The sequence below is a fragment of the Protomyctophum parallelum genome, assembly GCF_964188405.1.
Source record: "Protomyctophum parallelum genome assembly, chromosome: 10".
NCBI classification, from domain to species: domain Eukaryota; kingdom Metazoa; phylum Chordata; class Actinopteri; order Myctophiformes; family Myctophidae; genus Protomyctophum; species Protomyctophum parallelum.
The window spans coordinates 3,959,844-3,970,839 of NC_139704.1; the positions used below are offsets into that span (position 1 = coordinate 3,959,844).

The following is a 10,996-nucleotide window of genomic DNA, read 5'->3' on the forward strand; positions in this document are numbered from 1 at the left end:
TACAAATGGAACCAAATAGCCCCTTATAGCCTACTGTACGTTTGAACTCAGAGACTGTACAAATGGAACCAAATGGTTGCTTTGGTTCCATTTTCTACACGCTCTGGCCGTTTCTCCACCAAAATAACTTTGGTTCTAGAACCGATTCCGTTCTTTATCCTTTATGACGGTTTATATCACATCTGCATCTTCCAACCTGAATAGTGACACGCCCACTTTGGTTACTTCTTCAGGGCAAGAAAAAAAAAAAAATTGGTTCCAGTTCCGAACCAACTTTTAGGGAGCTGAACCAATTCATTGTTTCAAAATTAGGCGGGAAAAAAAAAGAATGGAACCGGTTCAACGCCAGTGGAAAAGCAGCCTCTGAGTTTTAGGGGCGTTAATGCATACCAGAGAACGACTGATCTATCCAAAAGCAACTAGTGCCTGGGCCCTAAAGCCTGATTGATACCTTCCGGGCCTCTTCCAACTAACTTCAGTTACCGATGATACTAATCAAGGCTCTGTTCCATTTAGTGTGCAACGAACCCTCTCAAGGACACTTTGAGACCCACTGGTGTTGGACCAGAATGGAACTCAGTACCATCGCTAACACCTGTGAAGGAAGGTGGAAGACGTCCGGGCCGGAAGTAGGAAGAGTTCTTTCCAAAACATGTGAATAGAGAGCCTATTGTGCAGCTTGTCCACCTGCTTTTTACACAAACACCAGCGTGCGACAGAGCATAAACAAGACCTAAGCTGGCGGCCGTTGGTGCGGTCTGTGGAAGGCGTCTCCGCTGGGTAAGAGGGGCGTGTACTCTTGTAACAGCGCAGGTGCGTTCCTCGTCATCTCCTGCAAATGTCTGACGGCGTGTGCGTGACTCTCGCTCTGCGACGCCAGAGAGCGGAACAGGTTGACGGGCGCCGACGTCCGGAACGCCTCGGGGACACGGACCTCCGCGGGCAGGCGGCGGTTCCCGACCAGCGCGTGATGCAGTCTCTTCTCCTGCAGGCTCCTCTGCAGGAAGCAGAGCACGTCCCGGAGCCTGTGCTCCACGTCGTCCATGCCCCACTGGGAGCGCTTCTCGGCCAACAGCAGGTGCAACGCGGCAGTCTTCACGTGGTAGTTGGTCAGCGCACACTTGCCCGTGAGTCCCGTCTGCTTCCTGTGCAGGAACGTGGCGATCTGAAGGCAGTGCAAGTGGCAGGAATTCTCTGGCAGGCTTTTGGCCACGTGCTTGAGCAGGCTCCTCTCGTACACGGCGAAGGAGAGGGGCCAGTACGGCTCCGGAGAGCCGCCGCAGCCGCCGCCGCTGTCCGAGGGGAAATGCGAGACAAAGTAGACGTCGGTGTCGTCCAGCCGGACGGCGGGGACCACGTTCACCGCCACGACTTTCCCCGAGCGAAAGCGGACCTTCAGAGCCCCGGCGGCGTACAGGTCGCGGAAGGCGAGCTCAAAGTCGTACTTGTGAGAGATGCGCCCCCACGCTTTGGTGAGGGAAACCTGGAACCACTTCATGACTCCATCTTTGGCCAAATAGGAGGTGTTTTTGGAGCACAGCAGCTCCTCAGGGCTGCGGGTGGCTCCGGGCACGTCGTCCGTCTTGCTGTGCAGGAGACAGAGAACGTCTTCTCCCAGGTTGACGGAGCCACACACGCACACACCCGCCTCGCTCTCCCCGGGCCTGGTTGTGGTCACCTGTAGGGGGTGTAACGATACAGTAAATGTATCAAAATATATCTTTAAAAAATATATATATATATCCAAAAAGCTAAAGTATATCGATATATATATATATAAACAGCAACATATCGTATCGTTTGACTTGGCATTGTATCGTGTCATTTTGCAATGGACATAATCAGTATCGAAACATTTCACAATGCAATAAATCGATTGCATCAATGGTACTGTAAGTACATTGTATTTAGCAATTTTAAGAAGAAAAATCACACCTGTGTGAAGTGAGGGGCGCTCTAATCACCGTGTATGATCAAGAATGGTGGTCCCTTATTGGCCAAGGGTTCCCACCGACATACCCAGCCGATTTGCTCAGACACATTATGAAGTAAATTCTCCATTAATTGTCAATGGCATGTTTAATATACTTTGTCAGGTCATACTGACCTGACGAAGATCCATTTGGATCGAAACGTTGTCCTTCTTTTCAATGAAGTAATCCTTTACCAAAATAATGGTGTGCGGGTCCTACCTCCTTCCATTCAGACAACACAAACATTAAACACTATAGCTATTTATAGGAGGGGCCCCTTAAAAATGAAGAGGGGTTTAATTACTTTACTTCTATATAGTCTATTGATAAATGTGTGTATTCTCTCATTTCTGTGTTCATATCAAGGTGGGGGGGGGGGGGTTTGTCCATACGTGTTAAAATACAATGTCCATGTATTTCCCAGAGAATCAATGGCCACGTTTACATGAGGACTTTTTAACCCCCCATTTTGCAGCTTCCGAAATCCACACCAAAGAAAGGTGGAGCAGCAGCAGTGATGATGACCCCCCTGATCTGTGACTGTTCAGAGATCCAACCGTCCCCAGTTGATGATCACTCATTTTCAAACATTTCTGATATGGGTTATATTATAGCCAGCCTATTATGTATCTGGATTTCTTAATGCTACTGTAGGCTAGAAAGACGGAGGAGAGAGAGGACGGAATGCCGTCGCTGTTCAGTAATCTCTCTCTCTCTCACACACACACACACACACACACACACACACACAGTGCCAATAATACGCTATTATCGCTATAATGTCCATCCTATCCCTTAGGCTATAACTTGCCTATTCCAAGTTGCGACCAAAACGTCATGAAACATAACGGCTCTGCAGTTTAATTGCATTGATGAGCAGCTGCAATCAATCTAGTATTAAACACCCAATTTATTCTCTGGTAGCCTATTGGGCTATGCCATAATGATGATGCGGCGATGGTGTATGGTGCAGATAAGCTATGCATGCATTCTATGCTTTAGCAATGTACAAGACCACAGATGGGACAACGTTGATCTACAAGCCTGTAGATCAGCGCTTACTTACACAATGTATGTGACAAATCACAAATAAACCCAATGGCCTTGTGTGGCGCACAGCGAAAAGTTCATAAATGCGATGTCCCCCCCTGTTTACTGCTGTGTGTGTGTGTGTGTGTGTGTGTGTGTGTGTGTTCAACAGTCTCTCTCTCTCTCTCTCTTTCTCTCTCTCTCTCAAAAATAACGATCACATCTACTTGTAAACACTCATTCGGAATGACCATTTCCCATGTAAACTCGCAGCAATTTTTTTTTTTACTTCCGAAGTATTTTATTCCGAAGTATTTATTCGGAATGATCAGCCTGCATGTAACTGCGGCCAGTGTTTACTTATTTATATCCATAATAATAATAAATGTTTCCCTTGCACCTGCACTGTCCACACATTTCACACAGACTCACTTCATTTCCTTGCCAAATAGTTACTGTATTGATTTTAAAATCATTGGATTGCATCGCCATGGATGAACCAATATCAACCATGCATGGTGATTCGTATCGTATCGCTGTTAAAGTGTACCGTTACGCCCCTATAGTCACCTGAATCCTGCCGTAGCCATGCATGTCTGGGGGCACGGCGTCCCCGGAGGCGCCACACCACGGCTGGAACTGGAAGGAGTACGGCTCCGGCGGAGAGAACGGCACCAGGAGGTCACAGCTTAGCGGCTTGCTCACCTTTAGAGTTAGTCGTGATCATCATGAAAATGAAATATTCGTTGATTTTTTAATTGCCATTAACCCATTTTAGGCCCGACGTCGACATTTTAAAACTCATGTTTCATGTCAAGGACCCCAAAGGTTATATGTAATTGGCCGCCGACCCCCATCTAAAAACATTCGATCTGAAAGAATATATTTGCACAAAAGATTTTTCAAAAATAGCAGACCTATACAAGCTCGTAGTAGGCACTCGGTGCCACGCTATGAGCTTGTAGATCTGCTATTTTTTCAATAGCTAAAGTATAACACAATGCTTAAAACACCAAAAGGGGTTCCCGGCCCAAACTGCGATCAGGCAAATTATGCAACAACGGTGAGAATTTGTGACAGGCCTAATACTAATACAGTGTAGCTCACCTTCCAGGACTCAAACATGCTTCCGACACCCACGAAGTCTCCCACCTCCATCTGGGACTCCCCGTCCCTGCAGACGCTCCTCAGCGACTCCAGCAGGTCGTCGGCGAAGCCCTCCACGAACTCCCGCGCCCTCCAGTTGTCGTGGGCCACGGCGTGCGCACAGCGGTCGCAGAAGCCACTCAGGACGCCCTTATCCAAGACCAGAGTCCTTGAGCTGCTGCTGCTGTTGCTGGTGGCGTCTTCATCGTCCACGGGCCACTGTTCCATCATGTCAGCCAGATCCACCCTGCACACCTCGATGGTCAGGAAGATGACCAGGGACAGGGCGCTCCAGAAGTACCAGCCGCAGTCCGAGTCCCGCTCCGTCTCCTGGATTAAAGCAAGAAAATGATCTCGTGACTGAACCGTTTCGTCAGTCCAGACAAGTTCCAATCTGAAAGGTGTCCTCCACACCAGTGGTTCTCATGGGGGTAAGTGTACCCCTAGGGGTATGCAGAGGTACTACAGGGAGTACCTGAGAGGAAGTGAAAAACTGGATGCTATGTCAAATGATGATGTTTTGGTATTATCATTCTTATTAAAATTTTAATCTTTGAAAAACAAAGAAAAGGACCCGCACACTGTCGGAAACTTGCCAAAAATGTTGCCAAAAAGTCGACGTTTTGGTTGTTAGACCTTCATCAGGACAGACAAAATACCCTTTTTAATATGCACTGTTGTCCTACGCACATGTCACGATTTATCAAATATCCTGAGACCTTTCTATGGAAGACACTTCTGAACATGTACATGTATACGTCTAGCACCCAATAAAAGGCTTAAAATGTCTGTGCTGCTTCAGTGCCCTCTCCTCCTTCTGCACTTTGGAAAAAGAAATTGGAACACATTTTTACCTACAGGTATATTTTTTATCCCACGATTTTGGAACACATTTTTCATCCCTGTGCTGTGTCAATTATCTAATGTGATCCCTCCGCCAACCTAGTCCCCATATATGGGGGTCATGGGGAGAGCAACGGACTTGAACTCATGCTTCCTTCATGCCTGAGTGTCCAAGTTGCTCCTTTCCACCTGACAGGGGGGAGTTTCCCTGGTTGGACGTAGCGTGCGGAAGGAACACGTTATTCCAACCAGTTCCTTTCCCCTCCATCAGGCGCCCCGGCTGGCCAGGGGAGGCAGTTTAGAGACCATGTTTTTTGTGAGGGTACCTACCCTAAGGGACACGGGGAGAACATGCAAACTCCACACAGAAGGGCCCTTTCGCCAACCCCGCCTCGGGTATGGGCACTGAGGTGGAAACACGGCGCCAGCACCCACAGCGTCCCGAGCGGGAATCGAACCCAGGACCTTCTAGCTGTGAGGCGACAGCACTACCAACTGTGCCACCGTGCCCCCCGGAACATGTATTATATTGCTAGCAGGGCTCCAGACTAACTTTTTCACAGGTAGCACTGGTGCCACCTACCTTTTCAGTTGGTAGCGCCACCACAAATTAGGTAGCACCAACTTTTTTTTGTATAGCGCCGCAGCGCTGTATTAATACACAGGGTTGGGAAGTAACGGATTACATGTAACGCCAGAGTAATCAGAGTAAAAAAAAAAAACGTAATGGTAACATCTTAGAGTACATTTTAAAATGTGTAATCTGGATTACAGTAACGGGGGTGTTGTAACGGGGGTTACATGAGGATTACATTCTCCCCTTCCCCTCATTAATTTGACAAACAAGTTATAAATTATTATAACACCAAACAACCACCTGCAAGAGCGCACACTCCGCACACACGGCAATGGATTGGAGTTGAGCACAGCGCGCACCTCTCTGACTCTGTGTAAAATCCTCACAGTGGAGGCTGCTGCTGCGTCAGGGCGGTGTTGCCAATTTGCGAGAGAAATAAGCAACCAGGTCTATGAAAACAAGCACAAAAGAAGCGACTATAAAAGGCCACACGAGCACTTCAAAGCTATATATATCTTCCATTAAACAATGTGCATATTTATATATGTTGGCTATTTGAAAATAGACGATCTACAAGCTCACAACCGTTCTACCATTATTTACAAACAACTTCAGAAAAATAAGCCCAATGTGGCTTATAATAATCAGACCAGGCAACACTGCAGAGATACTAGATAGGAGAGCATATATGATATATTGGATTGGGGATAAATAATGGGTAGCGCAGTCTTCTCTTTTAGGTCAAATACAATGAGGCTTTTTTTTTAAAGAGTAGCCTACGGGGTATAAATATAATTGTATAGGGCTGAGTTCATTGTAGACTATATAAATGAGTCTTTACTGTCTAGTCAATGTTTTAAACTCATGCCATGTCTATCTAAATGAGTGTCAGCCAGGAATGTCAAAAAGAGTTTTTATTTGCCACTTTGACCACACATGGATGGAGTTGTTGGTTGTCAAAGTTGTTGGTTGTCAAAGTTGTTGGTTGTTGTCAAACAATCAAAATGGTTCTGTAGGTCAAGATGCATTTTTCTTATGATCTGTTATTAGTTGACACAATGACTCTACAGTAATGTAACTGTTCAGAGAGGTCAAATTCTTAACAATTAAATGACCTTAACCATATTTCTGTTGTCCTTATCTTAATTTCATAGGCTCAACATTCTTGTCTATCAATGGTAAAACTTGTATTATCTAATTAAATTGAGTTTTACTTAAAAGTAATCCAAAAGTAACTGAAAGTAACTTGTAATTACTTTTTAAATGGAGTAATCCGGATTACGTTACTGACTACATTTCTTAGCAAGTAACCTGTAACTGTAGGGGATTCCTTTTTAAAAGTAACCCTCCCAACCCTGTTAATACATGACCTTATCACCAAGGCTAGCAAAGGTTTTCTTGGCTGAAGCATAAATGCCTTAAATTAAGCACATAACATGTTATATTTCTCACTCACACATTCTATAGGAAATTATTATAATGAATTAACCTATAGTGCATTTTTCCATATCGTTATTATCATTTGGCTACTGTATATGAAACAGAAATGAGACACACCCCTTACCTTCTGCATGGGCATGTTCAACCTAATGGCCAATAATTATATTTAACACTGAGGTGCCCACTGCCCACTCTTCCTGCACCCTTTTGCAATATGAAATGCCACCGAATTCATAATCCTTGCCCACTTTCCTCCCGTCTTTTCTTCATATGGAATGAACATGTGAAAGCTGATGTGCTTTTATTGTGAAGGGGAAAGTTTCTAAACGTCTCAGCCTGCATATTTCCATGTGCTGATCTACAAGCTCACAACGTGTGGTGGACGCGACGTGTTGTGAGCTTGTAAATCTGCTATTTTCAGCATGCAAGACCACGTCGTACGACGAAGAATATACCAGGTTTCACGTGGGAGATGTATTTTGTTCGAGGCGATCATGTATGTAGCCTGGCCTGCATACAGTCTATGGCCTGCACACAGCGCTACTCGACGCAAAATAACAAGCTATTGGAAGCTATTTTTCAACAACAAGTTTACCGTGTTTGGGGTCGGGGACGAGGCGCAGTCCCTCATATGTTGTGTCTGCTGTCTCCGTGGATTCAGCGACAGCAATGCACAGCATGCGTCATCATCCCAGTTGTAAAATGTGTGCCAAGTGTGCGCTCCAGGGAAACTTATGTACAGCCGATGCTGAAATCAGTTTCGTTTTTTTCGGGGTTGATCAGTGAGCGTGCCGCCGCTGTGAACTCACGCGTGTCGTGTGCAGACCGGTGCAGCCAGACAGGCAGAGAGAGAGAGAGAGGGAGCGAGAAAGAGAGAGAGGAGGCGCGGAATGAGCGAGAATAAAGTAATATTTTATTATCGCGCTAATGCCCGTGCTTCATGGTTGAGGCTGGGAGTGAAAGCAATAAGCAGCGCCGGTGCGACCTCGTTCAAATTTAACTCGCACATTAAGAAATTAAGTCGCATATGCGACCTAATAGGTCGCACGCTGGAGCCCTGATTGCTAGTTTGATCAATTCTTCTTCTTCAGAGAGAGCCAAGACCTGTCACAATTATTACATAATCGTCTAATCGCAATCATTTGTGTGACAATTAATTGGCAACTTAAAGTTGTAATCGTGACAGCCATAGAGTCAGCGCCGTATCCGGCACTTCACAGATGGGGGGGACGAATCCGAACCGGCCCACATGCACGGGCGCGAAGCGCCCGTGCATGTGGGGCGATTCGCACGGGCGCGAAGCGCCCGTGCGGAAAAAAATCGGGTATTTGCGGTTATAAAGTCGTTATTTTCGGGTAAAAACGGGTCTGCACAGCAGAAATAGCCTAGTGCAAATCTTACCTTTTTGATGAGCCTGCCCGAGACATACACGGCTTTAACCAGCACTGGGCATAACATATAAACAACTTCCTGAATCCTATCCAAGTTCCCCCATAGAAATACATTGAAATCTCCACTATAGCAGAATCACACGCACTCGCACAACACTGACAGCGAGTCAGCGGCGGCCGCATGGTCCAAGTGCCTGCCCAATTTGAGGCTTTTTTATTCCCCGTGGCCGGCGGCCCAAAACGGTTCGCGGCCCCGAGTGGGCCGCTCCGCGGCCCGCCGGGGACGTGTCCCCGGGGACCCCCGTGGTTCCTACGGCCCTGCATAGAGTGAGCCAAAGACACGCTGGACTCTTGTTTTCAGCCCAAATGACTGAAAACAAGTGGTGGGGACACCGGGACAGACAGAGAAGTGTAATCCATGCCTGCTGCTGCTGCTGCTGCTTGGCGTCCAGCAAAGCCATCTCCCTCTCCAGCCTCTCCCGCTCCTCCTCCAGCCTCTCCTCGTGCTCCTTCATGCGAGCGATGAGCTCCTGGTCCTGCTCCGGGAGGCTGGCGTCCTCCCGGGGGGAGAGCAGCGGGTGGTTCAAGATGGCGGCGGCCACCACCATGCACACTCGCACTATGGCTCCCTGCATGCTGCTTCTTCTTCTTTACATGTGCCTCATATCATTGTGGAATCCCAACGGTCAACACATATCTGAAAAACAAAAGTCAAAGTGGTATTACAGTACAACTTAACACTTAGACCTGGCTTAAACGGGTTTAAAATGTAGACCCGTTACACCTAACATGTCTAAATGTTCACTGCTTGAGGTATACAACGTTGCTATACCTTTCAAGCTGGGCGCTTGTAGATCTGCTACTTTTACTGCTTTTGAATTTGAATCCTGAAAAGTTTAGTTTCCACCTGACAGAGACGATATACTTAGTTGACCAGGGTGCACCATGGTTCTATGCTAGAACCTCTTAGAATCTCTAAGAGGAATTTCTATACCAAATCTCTTCTGTGAAAATAGCCGTTGTTCTAGCTCACAATGTGCCAGATTGCAACACGTTGTGAGCTTGTAGAACTGATGGTCCTCATACCCATGGCTATTTCCAATTATGTGGGGAAAAAACTGCAGAATTAAAATAATGTCTAACTATTTCTGTAAAGCTGCTCTCCACCCTGTAAGGGGGGGGGGGTAGAATCAGACCTGGCCTCTATAAATAGAGCCAGTGGGCTGTGTGACGCATTCTTGTGCCCGTATCAAACTGCGCAGGAAGGAAGAATGGGGAACAACTTCAAGCCCCGTCCAAGAAGTTCTCACAGAGTACAATTTATTTATGCCTATCGTCATTTTACTTCCTGTTAATATTTCATCAGTGGTGAAAGAAACTTGCTCCCACTTTGTACTTAAGTATCGAACAAATGTATGGTAATACTCAAGTGAAGTAAAAAGTAGGCTACTTCAAACTTGAGTACATCTGCATTGGCCTAAAGAGGCTGTAATTTAAGTATGACTATGCTTCATATTCAGAAGAAGGAACGCCATATACACTACAGTGCAATATAGGCTAGAGTAAAGGGAAGGAAATGACATAATAAGGTCACTCCTCCTGTTAACAATACAAACAACTGCATTAGATTACACTGTTGTACTATAGTGGAAGAGGTACTTTGATTTTACTTAGGTAAAAGCATCAATAGCACAATACAGAAACACTACAAAATATAGTTACAGTTACAGTACCAAAGCAAAAGTACTCAAACTTAGCTGATTTACCAGCTCACAACACATTGTGAGCTTGTAGATCAGCTTTTCAAATAGCCAGTGTATTTGTATAACATATAGGGCTTACTGTGTGGTTAATGGACGTTTTGTATTAATAATATAAAACTGCAAAGTAACAATTTGTGTAACTAAAGATTTCAAATAATCTGCCTCTCAGATGTAAAGTAAAGAATTTGGAAATACTCAGATAAAGTAAAAAGAACCTGATAATTGTACGGTACTTTAACAGTAAGTACACTTTCTGCCACTACATTACATCTGCTAGCCTTTGCGTTACACCCTTAGTTTGGATGTGATGATGCTTTTCATGAAATGATTAATACATCATTATAATAAGCGTGATAGGCATGTTGTAATGAGCAGTTTTGGTGCTGGAGGTTTCTCTTCCAGGGACAAACAGACAGACAGATGAGGGTACATGAGGCCACACAGACAGACAGATGAGGGTACATGAGGCCACACAGACAGACAGACAGACAGATGAGGGTACATGAGGACAGACAGACAGATGAGGGTGAGGACAGACAGACAGACAGACAGAGCCATGTGCAATAAACCAAACAGGCATTGGGCATCTGTGCTTTTCAGCCAGAAAATGCATGCCCCAAAATAATTCGATTTTATGTTACATAAAATAGGCCTATACATCAAATCTAAATAGCATAATATATAGCATAAGAGACCACTAAGACCAGTAACTCTAAGTTCCAACTATTGTCCACATGTGTTCATAATCACAAAACGCCAAGAAAGACCAAGAAAATGAATAATACCCGACAATGATATTTTTCTGAGGTCATGTTTGTTTATAAACACACATGC

At 45.5% G+C, this 10,996-nt stretch overlaps 1 protein-coding gene across 1 annotated transcript; it reads right to left on the bottom strand.

Moving 5' to 3' along the window:
* Positions 1-460: 460 nt before the first annotated feature.
* On the bottom strand, positions 461-9,058 carry itprip (inositol 1,4,5-trisphosphate receptor interacting protein). Its single transcript, XM_083774283.1, has 4 exons — positions 8,778-9,058; positions 4,110-4,542; positions 3,573-3,707; positions 461-1,678 (listed from the first exon to the last, which is right to left on the bottom strand). The coding sequence occupies exons 1-4, from the start codon at positions 9,032-9,034 to the stop codon at positions 734-736; spliced, it is 1,770 nt and encodes a 589-aa protein (XP_083630409.1). The 5' UTR covers positions 9,035-9,058; the 3' UTR covers positions 461-733.
* Positions 9,059-10,996: the final 1,938 nt, after the last annotated feature.